The 18978-nt window shown below is 44.4% G+C and overlaps 1 protein-coding gene across 1 annotated transcript in view; it reads right to left on the reverse strand.

The window, feature by feature from the left end:
• LOC140196864 (RING finger protein 145-like) overlaps positions 1 to 12976 on the reverse strand; it is a 32720-nt gene extending 19744 nt beyond the window's left edge. The window contains exons 1-3 of the mRNA XM_072256754.1: positions 12143 to 12976; positions 8781 to 8889; positions 3783 to 3874 (exon numbers count right to left, since the gene is read on the reverse strand). Of these exons, the coding sequence (XP_072112855.1) occupies positions 3783 to 3874; positions 8781 to 8889; positions 12143 to 12311 (370 nt within the window). The 5' untranslated portion in view covers positions 12312 to 12976. The remainder of the gene's footprint in view (positions 1 to 3782; positions 3875 to 8780; positions 8890 to 12142) is intronic.
• Positions 12977 to 18978: the final 6002 nt, after the last annotated feature.

Below are 18978 nucleotides of genomic sequence, written 5' to 3' on the forward strand. Positions count from 1 at the left end.
CAAAAAAAGTATGTGAATCTCTGGGGTAATGGCTTCTACAAAAGGTATTTGGAGTCAGGTGTTCCAATCAATGAGATGAATTTGGAGGTGTGGGCTGTAGAGGTTCCCTACCCTATAAAAAATTACAGAGTCAGGTTGCTTACAGAGCTGTTTATGTGCACCATGCCGCAATCAAAACAACTTTCAGAGGACCAAAGAAGAATTGTAGAGATGCATGAAGCTGGAAAAGGTGACAGAAGAATTTCTAAGTACCTGAGTGTTCATCAGTCCACAGTAACAGAAAGAGTCTACAAATGGAAGAAATTCAGTACTATTGCTACTCTCCCTTGGGGCGGGTGTCCTGCAAAGATCACACCAAAAGCACAACGTGCAATGCTGAAGGAAGCGAAAAAGAACCCAAGGGCAACAGCAAAAGACCTGCAGGAATCTCTAAAACTTGCTAAAGTCTCTGTTCATGTGTCCACTCCAAGAAAAACACTGAACAAGAATGGTGTTCATGAGAGGACACCACAGAGAAAACTACGGCTCTCCAAAAAAAAACATTGCTGCACGTCTCAAACTCGCAAAACAAAAACCACCTGGATGTTCCACAATGCTTCTAGGACAATGTTCTGTGGACAGATGAGACAAAAGTTGAACTTTTTAGCAGAAATGCACTCTATGTTTGGAGGAAAAAGGGCACTGCACACGAACACTAAAGCCTCGGAGCATCATGGTTCAGGGCTGCTTTGCTGTCACAGGGACTGGACAGCTTTTAATTGTGAGGGAACAATGAATTCAAAGTTGTTATCAAGACATTTTACAGGAGAATGTCAGGGTAGCGGTCTGTCACCTGAAGTTTAATCAAAGTTCGATGATGCAACAAGACAATGATCTGAAACACAAGAGTAAATGAACAACAGAATGGTTTAAAAAGAGAAAAAAATGTGTTTTGGAAAGGCCAAGTCAAAGTCCAGATCTTAAACCAATTGAGATTCTGTGGCATGACCTGAAGAGGGCTGTTCATGCAAGGTATCCCAGAAATATTGATGAACTAAAACAGTTTTGTATGGAGGAATGGTCTAAAATTCCTCCTCGCCATTATGCATGTCTGATCAGCATCTACAGGAAGTTTGGTGGCTATTACTGCAGCTAAAGGAGGTTCTATCAGTTATTAAATACATGGGTTCACATGCTTTTTTTTACAGCCTGGACTGTGAATGGTTAAACAACGTGTTCAATAAAGACATGTAAAGTACAATTGTTCATGTATCATCAGCTTAGGCAGATTGCGTGTTTATTATTGTGATTTAGATGAAGATTAGACCACATTTTATGAGTACCAGTAATTATGAGTAATGAGATATATATACATACACACACACACATATATATACACACATGCATATATACATACATGTACACTGTTAAAAAAAAGGGTTGCCAAACCAGCAGAAATGGATCACTCAGTTGGAGTCTGGATTACGAGAACTAAGAAAGTTTTATTAAAGAAACAAGCAACACAGTAATCGAAAGGATAATACATGCAACAGTTCAGCAATGATAAACACACATGTGCACAGAATTAAGAAAACAGGATCAATCAAGCTCTATCGTTGCCTAGGGGTAAATGACCAATTTCAAAGTGACACAAAGTCCAGTTCAATTTAGTTCAGTTCGCAGTAATCATTGCCATGGCGATGGACAACGTGGGGGGAGGGAGAGAGAGAATGAGAACGATTGATCATTCAGAAAGGCTTCCACTCACAGACCTGCGATATTGCTCACAAGCAGCTTTCGGGCGAGTCCTTTATGATGTCACCTGGGGTCACCGACTGTGACCCCTCCTCCAGATGCAGTCGATCCTCTGCAGTGAACTCGGCACCCAAGCAAGGGCGGACACACACCGGGTTCCCGCTGGTCGTACCTTTCCACCCTGTGCGTCTAAGGCTGATCCCGCGATCAGCCATCCAAGAGCTTCCCACCGACTTGTGAGAGGTGCACCGCTTCCAGGGTCTCGTTACCTCAGGGTGTCGTGTGTGTCTTGCCTTAGCGAACCTGTCCCTTTTTATCCCCCTGCTGGGGTATCGCCTGTCCATCACTTCAAGCAGTTCAGGGTTCAAAGGGGGAGCCGCTCTAGACAGCTCTCTCTCCCGTCCCTTCATTACACATCTCCAGATCGCCTGTCCATCACTTCAAACAGTTCAGGGTTCAAAGGGGGAGCCGATCTTGACAATACCCAGACTGATGGCTCCTTCATTAACATCTCCAAATGCTGCTTCATTGTTCCTTATCTCTCCCTCCCCTGAGGACAGGTGGCAGACCAACTGCTAATGCCACTGGTGCTAGCCCAGGCCAGCAAACATCTTAATTTATGTGTATTCTCGTCACAACACACACATAAATATATATATATATATATATATATATATATATATACACACACACACACACACATATATATAGAGGCATCCGATAGTCTCGTGAGACCATGGATTTGCGCCTTGGAAGGTTTCCAGGGCGCAGGCCTGGTCAAGGTTGTATGGAAGACCAGCAGTTGCCCATGTTGCAAGTCTCCCCTCTCCACACCATCGATGTTGTCCAAGGGAAGGGCACAAGGGAAGTGCAACCATATACATGTATACAGCTCGGCACCGGTGTCGTGGCAGAGCAATGTGTGCTTAAGTGCCTTGCTCAAGGACACAACACACTGCCTCAGCTGAGGCTCAAACTAGCGACCTTCAGATAACTAGACCGACGCCTTAACCATTTGTCCACGTGCCAACAATGAGTAATTACTGCAGAAAACCACATAATTGCAAAGGGTTCACAAAGTTTTACTTGCAAGTGTAACGTACAAAAGACAAATCATGCAAATAACTAAAAAAGTAAATAAATAAATGCTGAGAACACGAGTCGCAGAATCTTTGAAAGTGAGTCCACCAGTTATGGGATCAGTTCAGTGTTGAGGAAAGTGAAGTTATCCACGTTAGTTCAGGAGCCTGATGGTTGAAGGGTAATAATTGTTCCTGAATCTGGTGGTGTAACTTAGGAAGACAAACAGAGCTGTTCTCTGAGCAGCTGATTCAGGGAGCAGAATGATTTGCAAGTAACGAAGACACACAGGGAGTGGTGACAACCAACTCACCTACACAGACAGTGGAAACGAAATCAGAGCTTTCTCAAATCAAAGGAGATGCAGGGTGAGAGAGTCATTCACTGCTTAACAAGGAAAGAAGGGGGAATGGCTTGGGAATGAGGCAGCACAGCAGCACGGAGGTTAGCACAATGCTTTACAGTACAGGTGACCTAGGTTCAATTCCTGCTGCTGCTTGCAAGTTTGTACGTTTTTTCCCATGACCGTGTGGATTGCCTCCAGGTTCTCTGGTTTGCTCCATAAATCCAAGGATATACAGGTTAGGATTAGTAAGTTGTGGGCACATTATGTCGGTGTCAGAAGCATGACAACACTTACGAGCTGCACCCACACATCCTTCCAGATTAAGCCGGTTGCTGATACAACCACACATTGTACTGTATGTTTGTTTCAATGTACATGTGACAAAAAAAGCTAATCTTTATCTTTATAGCAGGAAAGGGGACTGACTGAGGGTACAACCAAAACTGGGGCAGGGGGGCACGTAGAAACAACTGGACAGCACCAACCAAGCAGAAATAGCAGAACTTGTCAGGTCAAATGGCCTTGTGTACTACACAGGCCTCTTGGCCATAGAATCCGCTCATTTCAGCCTTTCGGTGAAATCAAAGACACCCTACAGGCAATGACGGTGCAGAAGCCCCACCTGTTAGTGTACTGACAAAGCGCTGGAGGGCAGCCAGGTCCAGGAATACCGCTCCGTCGTACCCGGACTCGATCTCTCGGAGAACATAGTCCCTGCAGAGAGAACAAATCAGACCAGTGCACACAGCTAATCCAAACACAGTTCCTATGCATGGTGACATCCATGTATACACATTACTCCACACACAGCTCCTACATCTACTCCACACGACACAGCTCCTGTACATGGTGGTGAGGTCCATGTTCTGCTACTCTTTGTCAAGTCAAGTTTAAGTTTATTGTTATTCAACCATATACATGTATATAACCAAATGAGACACTGTTCCTCCAGACCAAGATGCACAGAACAGTACATATAAGTCATGCACACTAAGTAAAACTACCACAAATAAACTAACAATAAAACAATAGTAAAATTTATTCCAGAAGATTTGGGCAAGTTTATTGATGATTATAGTTCCAAGCATCATACCACACAATCACTGTTGTTGCAAGTTAAACCTTAGATACAGGCCTGGAAAGAAGAATGGAGGTTTATGGGCTGTCTCAGAGAGGTAAGCTAGATTGACCATGAAGTAGGTTACAAGGACAGTACCTATAATGGGCTAAACGGCCTGAATTATCTATCTTTTTATTCAGAGATACAGTATGGTAACAAGTCCTTCTAACCCAACAGGCTCGCGCCACTCAATTACACTCATCTGACCAATTAAACTTGTTCTATGCTCTACACGTTCTATTTCCTTCACGCAGGTCATTACCTGAAGGAAAAATCTATCGATAAACTTTGTTGGAAACTGGTTTACTATTGTCACATGTGGGGTGATGGGGTGGAGATATGTCTCTACCAAAGGAGGCACAAGACTCTCCTTCCCTTTGCTAGCATGCAGTCACCCTTGGACAAGGTGTTGCACCTGCTTAGCCCCCTGATCAGGGTCAGACGAGGCCATGGGAGCAGCTGGTGCACATCACAAGTCCTGGTTATGTGACCACTGACACCAGGCAGACAATTTCTGAAGAGTATTGATAATGATTGTAGTCACTCGTCCTGTAAAGACATTGCCCAGGAGAAGGCAATGGCAAACCACTTCTGTCCAAAAATCTGTCAAGAATAACCATGGTCATAGAAAGACCATGATAACCCACATCATATAACACAGCACATAATGAACGAACAATTCTCACATGTACCAAGGTACAGTGAAAACTACTGTGCACGCAATCCATATAGATCAACTCATTAGGACCGAGTATTGGGAAAAGCAATAACAGTGCAGAATAGTGTGTTACGGTTACAAAGAAAGTGCAGGAGACAGTCAGGTGGAAAGGCATAACAAGGTAGATGATGAGGTTAATACCTTATCTTTATTGAATGAGTGGTCCACTCAATAGTCTTCTAACCTTGAGCCTGGCGGCACACACAAAATGCTGGAGGAACTCAGCAGACCAGGCAGCCGAAATGTCGACTGTACTCTTTTCCAAGATGCTGCCTAGCCTGAGCTCCTCCAGCATTTTGTGTGTTGCTCAGACTTCCAGTATCCGCAGATTTTCTCTTGCTTGAGCCTGGTGGTATGCATTTTCACACTTTTGTAGCTTCTGCCCAGTAGGAGGGAGAATGTCCAGAGTGGAAGAGGTAGTTTAGTATGTTGCCAGCAAGAAGTGTAGACAGAGCCCATAGAGGGGAGGCTGGTTTTCATCATCGATTGGGTCAGGTTCACAACTCTCCGTAGACGCACTAACACCAGAGTACTGGAGCGGCCTATGTGAATAACATCTCCACTGCGATAAAGCAACGCCAACTCTGATGGACACGTCATGTCATCTGGATGCCTAACTCACACCTCCCCAGACAAATCCTTCACTCCCAGTCAAGGGAAGTTTTTGCCCTGGTGGGCAAGGGAAAAAAATCAGCCTGAAGAAATTCAACACTACATCTAAAACTGGAAAGACATTGCATTTAGCGACACACTCAGCCATTCAAGAACAGCTTCTGCCCCTCTGCCACCCCATTCCTAAATGGACATTGAACCCACGAACAGTGTCTCACTTTGTTATTTCTGATTTTGCATTTTAATTTAACTATTTAATATATATATTTATTGTAATTGATTTACTTATTTTTTTTCTACATAATTATGTATCGCATTGTGCTGCTGCCACTAAGTTAACAAATTTCATGACATATGCTGATGATGATAATAAACCTGATTCTTAATAGATATACCTGGAGGAAATCTGTTCAAGAGGGAGCTGTGCCACATGAGAGTGACATCCACTGTGCCACAGGGAACAAGCAGCCGCTGTGAAAGGAGAGACTGAACAACCAAAAGACCCAATCCCTAACCACAGCCACCACTTACTCTTGCCCACTCTGCAGCAGAGCACGTGAATCCCGGATCAGCCTCTACATCCACCTGAGGACTCACTAACAGACAACTTCTGAGGAGAACATCATACTTGACACGAGTGATTGCACTACTACTCTGCAGCTTCTTGTGGTCTTGGGCAGAGCGGTGTGCATCCTAAAAGGACACTTTCTAAGTTGCACCTGAAAAACTGGGGAAATGCTGTATTTCCTTCACGTTTCCTCAGTGTTTTTCTCCACAGAATGTCACGTGGCCTGCTATCTGCATTTCCTGTTTTTATTTCAGAAGCATGCCAACACATGTAGGCGGCCCCATCACATATTTAGACTGTGTTGGTCAATGACACAAACAATGTATTTCACGGCATGCTTCAATTATTTATTGTAAAGGTTTGTTGTTTCTTTCCCCTGTTCATGTTCTGTCATTAAATGAGATCAGTGCTCTGATCTTGGGTTCAATTCGCCATTATAAATCAGTCATGATAGAATGGCGGAGCAGACTCGATGGGCCAAATGGCCTAAATCTGTTTCCATGTCTTGTGCTTGTTGCCGAGGTGAGATGGTAAGGGCCATTACAACGCTGTGGGTAAGAACGCAGCCAACTCTATGTTGACAATACAACAACATTTCTTGACCGTAAGAATGAGGAAACAGAACAGAACATTACAGCACGTACTTCGACCCATGATGTTGTACCAACCCTTTAATCTACTCAAAGATCAATCTAATCCTTCCCTCCTAAATATACTGTACCACCATTCTTTTTTCATCCATGTGCCTAAGAGCCTCTTCAACGTTCCTGGTGTATCTGCCTCTACCACCACCCTTCACAGTGTGAAAATCAAACTATTTTTATTGCACCAGGATTGCTCTGTAGTTCCAATATTTGCCCATCTCAACATATGAGGACTGGACTTCACAATTCTCTTGGATTGAGAATTCCTAAGAATCACGCTAGTTTTTGTTTTCGGTGAGGTTTACGGCAAAGAGGTTTTCCATATTCCTAGCCAGATGCATCAGAGCTTAGGGTGGCAACTGCTCTGCTCAGGCTTAGCACATCACAGAAAACAGTCCTACCTCCGCTTCCTGCTGTCTTGGTAAAGCAGCCAGCATAATCAAACACCGCACATACCCCAAATATTGTCTCCTCTCCCTACATCCACTGGGCAGACAATTAACACCCCAACCAGCTTGGAGCAATAATCCTTTGTCGTTCATTCATTTGTACAGGCTCCCAATTCACAATGCTACCATTTAAAATTTGCACATTTGCTTGTCTTGTTAACCTTGTAATCTCTTCCAGCCTCCCAAATCGGTTTAAATCAACCCTGGCCATCTGTGCTTCCCTCATATCTTTCACCTCTGCAATTGATTGCCCTGAGCTCCCCAAGCCTCAGACTCCGAACCTTTAAAAAAAATGTAGGAGGGTAAGTTTAGATTGATCATGGAGGAGGTTAAATGATAGGTACAACATCATTGGCCGAAGGGCCTGCACTCTACTTTAACGTTCTATACAAAACCCTGAAGACACCTACCACCAGGCTCAGGATAGCTTCAATCACATTGCTATAACACTATTAAACAGGTCTCTAGTATGATCAGATGGACTCGACAATCTACCTCATTACAGTCCTGCACCTTATTGTCTAGCTGCACCACATTCTCTCTGGCACTGTAGCACTTTATTCTGCATTATGTTATTGCTCTTCCCTTGTACCACCTCAATGCACTGATGTGATGAAATTATCTCCATTGATGGCATGTAAAATAGACGGCATGGCAGTCTAATGGTTTGCATAACACTATTACAGCCGGTCACTCGTCTGAGTGCTACTGGTACCACGTAACCCAGTACCACCTGTCACATGGTCGGGTGGTTGGCAACTAAACCGGCTCCCCCACCAGGCTTGCCTGGTGAGGAGGGTGGCTAGACACCCTGCAGGACAAAAAACAAGACCTGTTAAAGGGCGGATGAACCCTCTCGTAGGGTCAACGGCCATCTGGCAAACACATGCTGTGAAGCGCGGAAAGGACATCCCCTGCATCAAAGCTTGGTCTGGCCATTCACTGCCACAGAACTTCCCCCCCAGCCGTCTTGGACCCCACCATGCCGCTGGATCCGGGAGGGGATGTCAAGAGGGTGGGCCTGGACCTGTGCAACCCCCTACTCACCTAAAATCCATTCACACACATGCTGTTCCTTTCTGAGGAGTGGGGTATCACCCCACTGACTGACTGAAAGGAAGCATCATCATCCTATGGGATGGATAGCCACAGGGATTACAGCACCAGAGACCCAGGTTCAGTTTTCGCCGCTGACTGCAATGTTCTCCCAGCGACAATGTGGATTTCCTCCAGGTGTTCCAGTTTTCTCCCACATTTCAAAGACATACGGATTAGTAAGTTAATTGGTCACATGGGTGCATTTGGACAGCACGAGCTCGTTGGGCTGGAAGGACCTGCTACCATGCTGTATCTCCAAATTACCAAATACAAAAATTTTACTTGACAACAGCCTTTTCACATTTGACAATAATAAACCAACACTATAATGAGGAATGAAGGAACAAGTGCAGATTCAAACGGCGCGGTCTTTTAAGTGGGGTCTACACCAAAAAGTTATCCAAGACTAACCTGCAGGTCCGGTGTCCGACGTACAGAAGTAAAGCGGTCAGCAGGTAGAGGTAAAACTTCACCAGGTGCTGGAGAGGTAGCACAAGAACCACCACACTAAGGAAGTGACCTGCAAATCAAACAATGAAATTCAGCAACAAAGGTAAGCAAGTCACTGTCAGCAATTCCTGAAATACTCTGCCACATCTCAAGTACTTCCCACAGTGGCCTAATTCTGTCTTATGGGTCGAGGGGTGCACATGCTCCTGTTTATGTCAATGGTGCTGAGGTTGAGAGGGTTGAGTATTCCAAGTTCCTATGAGTGAACATCACCAACTATCTGTCCTGGTCCAACGACATTGACACCATGGCCAACAGAGCTCACTTCCACAACGGACTAAAGAAATTCTGTATGTCCCCTTTGACATTCACCAGTTCTCATTTATGCACCATAGAAAGCATCCTGTCTGGATGTATCACAAGTTTGGTATGGCAACTGTTCTGCCTACAACCACAAGAAAGTGCAGTTGTGAACATAGCTCAGCACATCACAGAAATCAGGCTTTCCTCTATGGATTTGGTGTATACTTCTTGCTGCCTCAGTAAAGCAGTCAACAAAATCAAAGATCCCACCCACCCCAGACATTCTCTCTTCAGCCCAGCTCCCATCAGACGGAAGATACAAAGAGCCTGAAAGCACATATCCACTTCTATCCCACCATTAAGACTACTGAATGGTTCCCTACTATGATAAGATGAACCTTTGACCTCACCATCTTGCACCACACTCTCTGTGTGGCTGTTACGATGCTGAGATACACCCCAGGATGCATTGGGACACATCAGTGATATAAGCTGAGGTCATCAGGTGTTTCAGGTCTTTCAACATCAGACACTCTCGGCCAGGTGACCCAGTCAGGGTTGGTCAGGTCCTGGCTTGTGTCCCAATAGACTTGGTCTATGAGTCACACTTCTTGATCCATAGACATCCAAAGGCTCGTTCAGCCACAGTCCTGATGGCTCTTTTCTTTAGAGAACCACCCCCCAATCCCATAATGCCAAGGAAAGAGCAGGTTCTGCAAAGCAAGGAGCCAGCAAAACCTCCACACCCCACCTTCACTTTATTTTGCATTGTTATTGTTTTCTCTTGTACTGATGTGATGAATTGATCTCCATGAACAGTATGCAAAGCAAGTTTTTCACTACCATGGTACATGTAACAATAAACAAGCAATTTGGCCCTTAGCCTTCTTTACTTCCTATTCCATTAGTTCAACCCTTAAAAATCCTAAAATGTTTGTTGAATTTTATAATGTATATCAAACCATTTCCCAGTCATAAATCCTTGCTGACTTAATCTAATCCTATTCTAATCTAAGACATAGGAGCAGAACTAGGCCATTCAGTCCATCGAGTCCAATCTACCATTCCATCATGGCCAATTTATTATCCCTCTCAACACCATTCTCTCTGTAACCCTTGACGTCTTTACTAATCAAGAACCTATCAACTTCCACTTTAAATATACCCAATGACATGGTCTCCACAGCCTTCTATAGCACTGAATTCCACAAATTCATCATCATCTGGCTAAAGAAATCTCTTTTCATCTGTTCTAAAGGGATATCCTTGTATTCCCAGTCTAATTTTGAAACCAATTGACTGCACGGGTTTCCTCGGGACGCTCTAATTTCACCCTCCCCCCCAGTCACAAAGGTCTGTGCACTGGTGGGTGAACTGACTGTTGTAAATTGATAAACACAAGAGATTTCTGCAGGTGCTGTAACACACACAACACACTGGAGGAACTCGGCACCTGTGGAGGGAATAAACAATCAATGTTTTGGCTGAGGCCCGTTATCAGAACTGGAAAGGGAGAGGAATTCACGGTAAGGTAGGGGGAAAGGATGGAGTACAAACTGGCAGATGATGGGTGATACCAGATGAGGGGGAGGTTGGTAGGTGGAAAGGAGGGAGGTGGTTGAAGTGAGAAGCTGAGAGGTGATAGGTGGAAGAAGTAAAAGGCTGAAGAAGGAATCTGAAAGGAGAGGAGCATGGACCATAGCAGAAAAGGACAGAGAACATAGAACACAGCACAGTACAGGCCCTTCAGCCCACAATGTTGTGCCAACCCTTAAACCCTGCCTCCCATATACCCCCCCACCTTAAATTCCTCCATATATCTGTCTAGTAGTCTCTTATACCTGTCTAGAAGGAACACCAAAGAGGGGGCAGGTAAACAGGAAAGGGGTAAGAGAGGGGACAGATTGGGAAATGGAAAAAAAATGGAAAAGTTACTAGAAATTGGAATAATCAATGTTCATGCTCTCAGATCCTGGACCTCGATGCTTTGACTACACTGGGGTTAACTTGGTGGTCAATTAGCCTACCAATATTTTTCAGAGATTGAAAACAGATTACCAAAGAATGAACAAACTTCACAACTACAGCAGTCACAGATTAAGACAGACCCAACACAGGCCTTTTGGCCCAACTGGTCCCTTTGACCATCTGAGCCTTAAAAAGACAGCATCCATCATTAAGGAGCCCTATCACCCATGAAATGCCCCTTTCTCATTCCTACCATCAGGGTGGAGGTTCAGGACCCTGAAAAGTTTCCAAATATCAAAAAATTACTATAAAAGGCAGTAAACAGTGAAAAGGTGGCAGGATGGAGATATATCTCTACTGAAGGAGGTGTAAGGTGCTTCTTCCCTCCGCTAGCCTGCGGGTCACCCTTGGGTCACATGAAGCTATTGGAGTAGGTGGTGTATGGTCATATACGCACGTGGTGCATATCATAAGTCCTGGTTATGTGACCACTGACGCCAGACAATCTCTGAAGAATATTGATAATGGCTGGGGGCCAACCGTCTTGCAAAGGCATTACCCAGAAGGCAATGGCAAACCACTTCTGCAGAAAAGTTTGCCAAGAACAATCACAGTGATGGAAAGACCATGAATGCCTACGTCATATGACATGGCACATAACAAACGAATGAAACAGTAGAAAACTAAATCAAATCAACAATTGCTGTAATCAACCTTTGCCTTTAAAACTGCATCAATTCTCTCAGGTACACTGTCATGCAGTTTTATAAGAAAATCCGCTGGTGGGTTGTTCCAAGCACATTGGAGGACATGCCACAGTTCTGCCGACTTTGGCTATCTCGCTTGCGTTTGTCTCTCCAGATAATCCTAGACGGCCTTAATGATGTTGAGATTAGGGCTCCATGGAGGCCATCCCATCTGAAACCATATAAAAAAATCTAAGGTGCCCAAGTCTTTTGCACAGTACTGCAGCATGCCCACAATGCTCGACTTTTGGCCTTGATAAGTCCACCAGGATTCATACAGAAGAGAAGGCGAGATGCAATGCTTACCCAGGTAGTAGACATTCCACAGGACATACTTGTACTTGATCAGCATCTCCTCGTTCCTGGCTCGGATCTGCTCGGCAAAGAGACCAACATCCCACTTGTACAGCAAGTTGAGCACCACGAGGGTGGGGAGCCGCAGGGCCACATTAGCCACCGTTTCTGTCAGAGACATCCTCCCTGATTATCACGAACTGCTGCCTTACCACCGTGGCCTTCGGGCTGAGAGTCACAGGAGTACGCAGCAGGTGGCCTGAAAACCCCAGTGTGATGTGTACTAGCAAGTAACATGCAGTGCCCCCTCAGGCCTGCCTTGGGTATACCCTGCATTCGCAATCAGCCCTGTATACATCAGCTCCTGCATCCATTAAATTGTAGACCCCCATCCCTTCAAATGGCTGCTCACTCGTTCTTTTTGAAAACCTATCCACTACCCTCTTGCTTAGACCACATATATGACTGAACAGTAAATAACCCACACTGGCAAACAAATACCTCACTGCTTAAGCCTTATATACACCATCCCCCAACATACATCCAGTAAATACCCAACACATCTCACTCCCAAGGCCCAGCTATCCAATATAAGACACAGGGCACTCACTCTTGCCCTGTCTAGTTCCCAGTCACTGTTCAATCCACAGTTATGCACTCTAAAACCTTCTCTTTAAAGACTTAATCGAGCCTATCCTCTCCCTCTCTTCTGACCCAACAAAACTGAGTCAATTCTCTCTCTCTCTCCAGTCCTTTATCTCACTCTCCCTCCCCTTTCTATCCTACCCTCACCTCTCTCCCTCTCGTTTCCCTTCCTCACTCTTCCTCTACCCTCTCTCCCTCCCCTGTACTCTCCCCCTTACTCTTCTCCTACCCTCTCTCCTCTCCCTCCCGTAGCTCTTCCTCACTCTCCCCGTCCCTGTCTCTTTCTTTCCCTCTCCCTCCCTCCCTACACACATACACAGTTCCCTCCTTTCTGCTTCACTCCTCAGTGCCTGTCCGGCTCTTCCCTCTTCAACTCTCAGCACTCCCACTTTCTTCTAGGGACACCCTCCAACCCTTGCTCTCCTTGCAGTTGAACCCTCCTCAGTTGCTCTGCTCAGTCCCCCTTCTCTGTTTCCCCTCCGGCCTCTCCCACCTCGCACCCTCCACGGTCGCTCACTCTCCCAACGCTGCCATTTCCTCCATTTTCTCTGAACTTTTACCCTGCTGAGAAAGCGCAGCGTGGTTCCACCCCCGCCTGCGCTGATTGGTCGGCGCGCTGCACGGGGGCTGACCCAGCGTTCCAAAGAGGATTACTCGGCATGATTGACAACGGAATGGGCGGGGCTAGTCCGGGTGGGGGCGGGGATGGAGTTAGAGGGAAAAGTGAGGGTTAAAAACTGAGGGCGCTTGAAAAGTAAAAAGAAAAGAGAGGGTGAGGGTTAAAACAGGGTGAGTAAGGAGTAAAACGGGGAGTCAGGGGTGAAATAATGAGCAAAACGGAGTGAGAGGACAAACGGGGAGACGGGTAAAAGGGGCGACTGAAAGGTAAAACGGGGGAGAATGAGAGTTAAAAACCGAGGAGGTAAAGGAGAGAGGGATAAAACGGGAAGGGCGGGGTAAACACGGAGATTGAGGGGTAAAATAGGAAGTGAGGGATAAAATGGAGAGATTGAGGGGTGAAACGGGAAGCGAGGTAAAACGGAGAGAATGGGGGTAAAAACAGGAAGAGAGTGAGGGGTAAAAAAGGGAGAGTGGGAGGTAAAAATGGGGGAGTGAAGGGGAAAACAAAGAGAGTTGGGTAAACACAGACGAGTGGGTGAAAATGGGAAGTGGGGTAAAATGGAGAATGAGGGATAAGAGAGGGAGAGAGTTGGAGAAAGCAAGGAGAGAGTCGGGTAAAAATGGGGAGTGAGGGGTAAAATGGAGAGAATATGGGGTAAAAACAGGGAGTGTAGTAAAATAGGGAGAGAGGTAAAAACTGGGAATGAAGAGTAAAATGGGGACTGGGGGTAAAAACGGAGAGAGTGAGTGGTAAAACGTGGAGAGAGTTCAGGGTAAAAACAGGAAGTGAGGGGTAAAACAGAGATTGAGGGGTAAAGCAGGAAGAATGAAGGGTAAAACAGAGACAGTCGGGTAAAACAGTGAGGGGTAAAAATGGGGAGGAAGGGATAAAAACAGAGAGAGTGAGGGGTAAAAATGGGGAGGAAGGGGTAAAATGGAGATAGTGGGTATAAATGGGGAGTGGAGGATAAAATGGAGAGAGGGGGTAAAAATGAGAAGTGAGGGGTAAAATGGAGAGAGTGAAGTGTAAAACAAGAAGACAGTGAGGGGTAAAATAGAAATGTGAGGGTAAAAACAGTGTGAGGTATAAAAACAGGGAGAGGTAAATATCAGGACTGGGGTAAAAACATGAGGTGAGGGGTAAAGAGGGAGAGTGAGGGGTAAAATGGAGAGAATGAGGGGTAAAATGGGGAGTGAGGGTGAAAATGAGTGAGGGTAATACAGAGACAACAAGGGGTAAAACAGGTAGAGTGAGGGGCAAAATAGGGAGTGAACTGGGGTAAAAATATTGGAAGTGAGGGGTAAAAATGGAGTGAGGTGGAAAACAAGCAGGGTCGGGGTAAACACAGATGAGTGGGTGAAAGCAGGAAGTGGGATAAAATGGAGAGGGGGTAAGAGAGAGTGAAGTGTAAAAACAGAGTGTATGAGGGGTAAAAATAGGGGAGTGTGTGGGAAAACAGAGCAGTGTAAGACAGAGACAGTGAGGGATAAAGACGGGAGTGTGCGTTAAAAACAGGAAGAGAATGAAGGGTAAAATGGGGTGTGAGGGGTAAAACAGGGATAAAGGGTTAAAACAGGGACTAAGGGGTAAAAACGGAGAAAGTACATGGTAAAAACTGAGTGAGACTCTCGCTTACTGCTCCCCCATTGTCATTTCTGACTTTGATTTATTTATCGCATATACATCGAAACATACAGTAAACTGCATCAAATGCCTGAACAACCAGAGCACTTCAGACTGTGCTGGAACAGCCCGGAAGTGTCGCCCAACATTCCAGCGCTGAGATGGCACGTTCACCATGTTCAGCTTCAGCAGATTAATGACTGCTCCAGTGACAGTAACAAAGAAGATTAGGATCTCTCCTGTAAACTGAATCCAGGTGCTCACCCAATCTGCATTCGGTTTCTCCAGTGAAGAAGAAACCACGACATGATCACTGAACGTGGTGGACTAGATTGGAAAAATGTATGACTGAATCACTGATTCATCTGAAAGAAAAGTACAGGTCCCTGAACTGGGAGCAGGATGAGGTGAGAGTCAGAGAATACAGCACAGAATCAGACCCTTCAGCCCATCTAGCCTCTGTTGACAGGTCATTCTCCCATTCTCCCACTGTCTATGGAATAAAGTCCTAAACTAATCAACCTCTTCCGATAATTCAAGTGCTGACAACATCTTTGTAAATTTTCTCTGCACTCTCTCAAGCTTCTGAATATCTTTTCGGTAGTTGGGTGACCAGAAATGCACACAATACTCCAAATTCAACAGTCTTTTACAACTATAACATCCCAACTCTTGTAGTCAGTGCTGTGATGTATGAAGGTCAATGTGTTAAAAGGTCTCCTTACGACCCATGCTACCAGTGACACCACGTTCAAGAAATTATGGCCGTGTATTCCCAAATCCCTTTGTTCTACTGCACACCTACAATTTGCTGTGTAACTCCTACCCTGGCCCGTCTTCCCAAAGCGCAACACCTCACATTTGCATTAAATCCCATCTTCCATTTTTCATCTTATTTTTCCAACTGATCCACATGCCACTGCAAACTTCCATAGCCTTCCTCACTAACCACTACATCCCAAATCTTGGTGTCTTCCACAAATCTAATAGAAACCATAGATTAATCTAATGATTCAGTTTGTCGCATTATCATCCAAATCATGAATATAAATAATAAACAACAACAGATCAAGCAGTGATCCCTGTGGCACACCTCCAACAACATGCCTCCAGTCAGAGAGATGACCTTATGCTGAATCCAATTTAATACCTCATTCTGAATGCCAATTGACCAGCCTCTCACACACAACTTTATCAAACCCTTGCTAATGTCTCTGTGCACAATTTCTACCAACATTCCTTCATCAGTCTTCCTCGTTGTCTCCTCAAATGAACTTAATAAGATTGGTTAGATATGACCTCCCTCGCACAAGCCTATGTTGACTATAGGACATAGCTACTTATATAGCCTGTTCCTTGGAATACCTTCCAATAATTACCCACAATTGATGTCAGGCTCTCCATCCTATAACTGCTTGGTTTATTCATTGAAACATTATTAAACGCTCCCACTTTGTCAAAATGGTTCTCTCAAGTGATGCTATGTCTTAGTTTGGAGAAAATTAGAAGTCAAACCTTTGAACCTTTATTTGATTTTGAGAAAAGATGGGGCTCATTTGCTCGTTATTATCATTTGAGTTAATTGATATAATTTTTCCACGATCTATTGTAAATTTTTTTAGTATATTTTCTTGCTGGAGGTTTAATGTTTATTTTTAGAAGCTTTTTGTATGACGCATGGCTCTGGGGTTGTACACCTAATGGCTTCTCTTTTTTTCCCCACTTTTCTGCTCAGTAGGTTTTTTTTGTTATCACAAAATTTTGTTTTCAATCTTTAAGATGATGGGTTTTTTTGAGGTATTGTAAGTGTTGTTACTTCGATGTACTCATGTTATTTTTCCTATATATACAATAAAAAGATTTGAAAAGAAAAGAAACATTATTAAACGATGAAACATCATTTGCTATCCTGCAGTCCTGTGGCTAAGGATGTTATAAATATCTCTGCCAAGGCCCCTGAATTTCCTGCACTCACTTCGCACAAGACCTGAAGGATGGTTTGTCAGCCCTGTAGATTTATCCACCCTAATTTGCCTCAACACAGGAAGCATTTCCTCTTCTGTAACTAGGATTCGGTCCATCACCTCACTACGCTTCTCCCTCAGTTGTGCAGAACTAGTGTCTGGCTCCCAAGTAAATACAGATGCCAAAAATTAATTTAAAGTTTCCTCCATCTTATTTTCCTACATAAAACCCCACACTGATATTCAAAGCCAACAATTCTATCCCTTGTTTTTCTTTTTGTCCTTTAATATAGCTATAGAATTCCTTTAGGATTCCCTTTCACCTTGTCTACTAAGGTGATATCTCTCATAAGTGTTCTCTTACTTTTCTTATACTCCTTAAACACCTCACTTCACTCAACTGCCTACACCTGATATCCCTCTTCTTATCCAGGGCGTCAATATAACCTCAAAAACCAAGGTTCCCAAAATGTGTTAGCATTGCGTTTTATTGTAAAAGGAAGATAAAAATTCCATAATGTTGATATTTCTGTTCTGAGGACATTGCAGTGGCCATAATAAGAAGAGTGGGGATGGGACGGGGGGGGTTGGTTGGGGGTAGATGGGAGTGAATCAGGGAGTTCAAAGTGAATGGTTGCTGAAAAAAATAGCAAAGGAGATCTCCAATGCTGATGCTGGGACTGAGTTGTGGAAGGAGATTGCACAGGTTGTAGAGATGTATAAAACCATTGATAAATTAGTTTAATATTTAATCCTCCGGGGAGGGGGGAGAAGATGGCGGCGCGACAGCAGCGTGCGCAGCCACTTTGGTGATGATGTCTGTTATCTGTCAAGTAGGGGACCATGCACAATTCTGATTTGATGGAGACAGACGTGAGAGCATGGAGGAACATGTGGAAAACTTCTGAAATGCCCACTTCGCTGCCACTGCTACTGTGTGGTAACCGGAATCTCTGGAGCTGAAGGCCCCAAAATCCTCAGCGTGTTTCAGCGGCTGGGGAGAGGTTGAAGGTGCTCGGCAGAGGATGGCACTCAGGAGGCTGTATCGGAGAGGCTGGTCAGAAGCTCGAAGTTTTCAGACGGATGGACTCAGTATCGGCTGTGGTCAGCTGCTTCCAAGGCATCGGCAAGTTGATGGTTTCTGGAGGTTTATGGCAGGGAGTTTCTCCCTTTTGCTGCCTGCTATCGGGGACTCGGGAGTCGATCGACTTGGGACTTTGAGACTTTTTTTTTTACTGTGCCCATAGTCTATTCTTCATCAAATTATGGTATTGTTTTGCACTGCTGTATGTTATAACTATGTGGTTCTGTCAGTGTTAGTCTTTGGTTTGTCCTGTTTTCTGTGATAACACTTCAGAGAAACATTGTATCATTTCTTAATGCATGTATGCATTTCTAAATGACAATAAAAGGAGGACTGAGTGTTCTCAAAATCTAATCTAAAAAATCTAATATTTTCACGTGCTGAGGTTCAACGAAAACCTTGTCTTGCATACTGTTCATGAAGATCAAATAATTCCATAGTGCACTGAGGTAGAACAAGGTAAAACAGGAGAATAATGGGTGACCTTAGATAAGTGTGTACAATTAGGAGAGGCGAGTCTTTTCCTCAACCTGGGCGAGTCTAAAACTCAGGGGCACAAGTTTAATGTTGGAGGGAAATGGTTTAAAAGGGACCTGAGGAGTTACTTTTTCATGTAGTGGCTGGTGAGTATATAGTGTCACGTACCCCGTGACGGGTTAAAGAACCAGCAGAGATGGAAAACACTTTGGAGTCCAGTATTGCTATTAACAAATAATATTTATTAGTAACTACGCAGTACATTAATATAAATGTAGATAAATCAAACAGGTTAGCAATGATTATATATAAGTAAGTAAATCAGTAAGTGTGGAAAATATATATGAAAACCAAGCTTCTTCAAGTCTAGGGGTAAGTAGATAGCCTTACATAGAAACATAGAAAATAGGTGCAGGAGTAGGCCCTTCAGCCC

The sequence above is a fragment of the Mobula birostris genome, chromosome 4, assembly GCF_030028105.1.
Source record: "Mobula birostris isolate sMobBir1 chromosome 4, sMobBir1.hap1, whole genome shotgun sequence".
NCBI lineage: Eukaryota > Metazoa > Chordata > Chondrichthyes > Myliobatiformes > Myliobatidae > Mobula > Mobula birostris.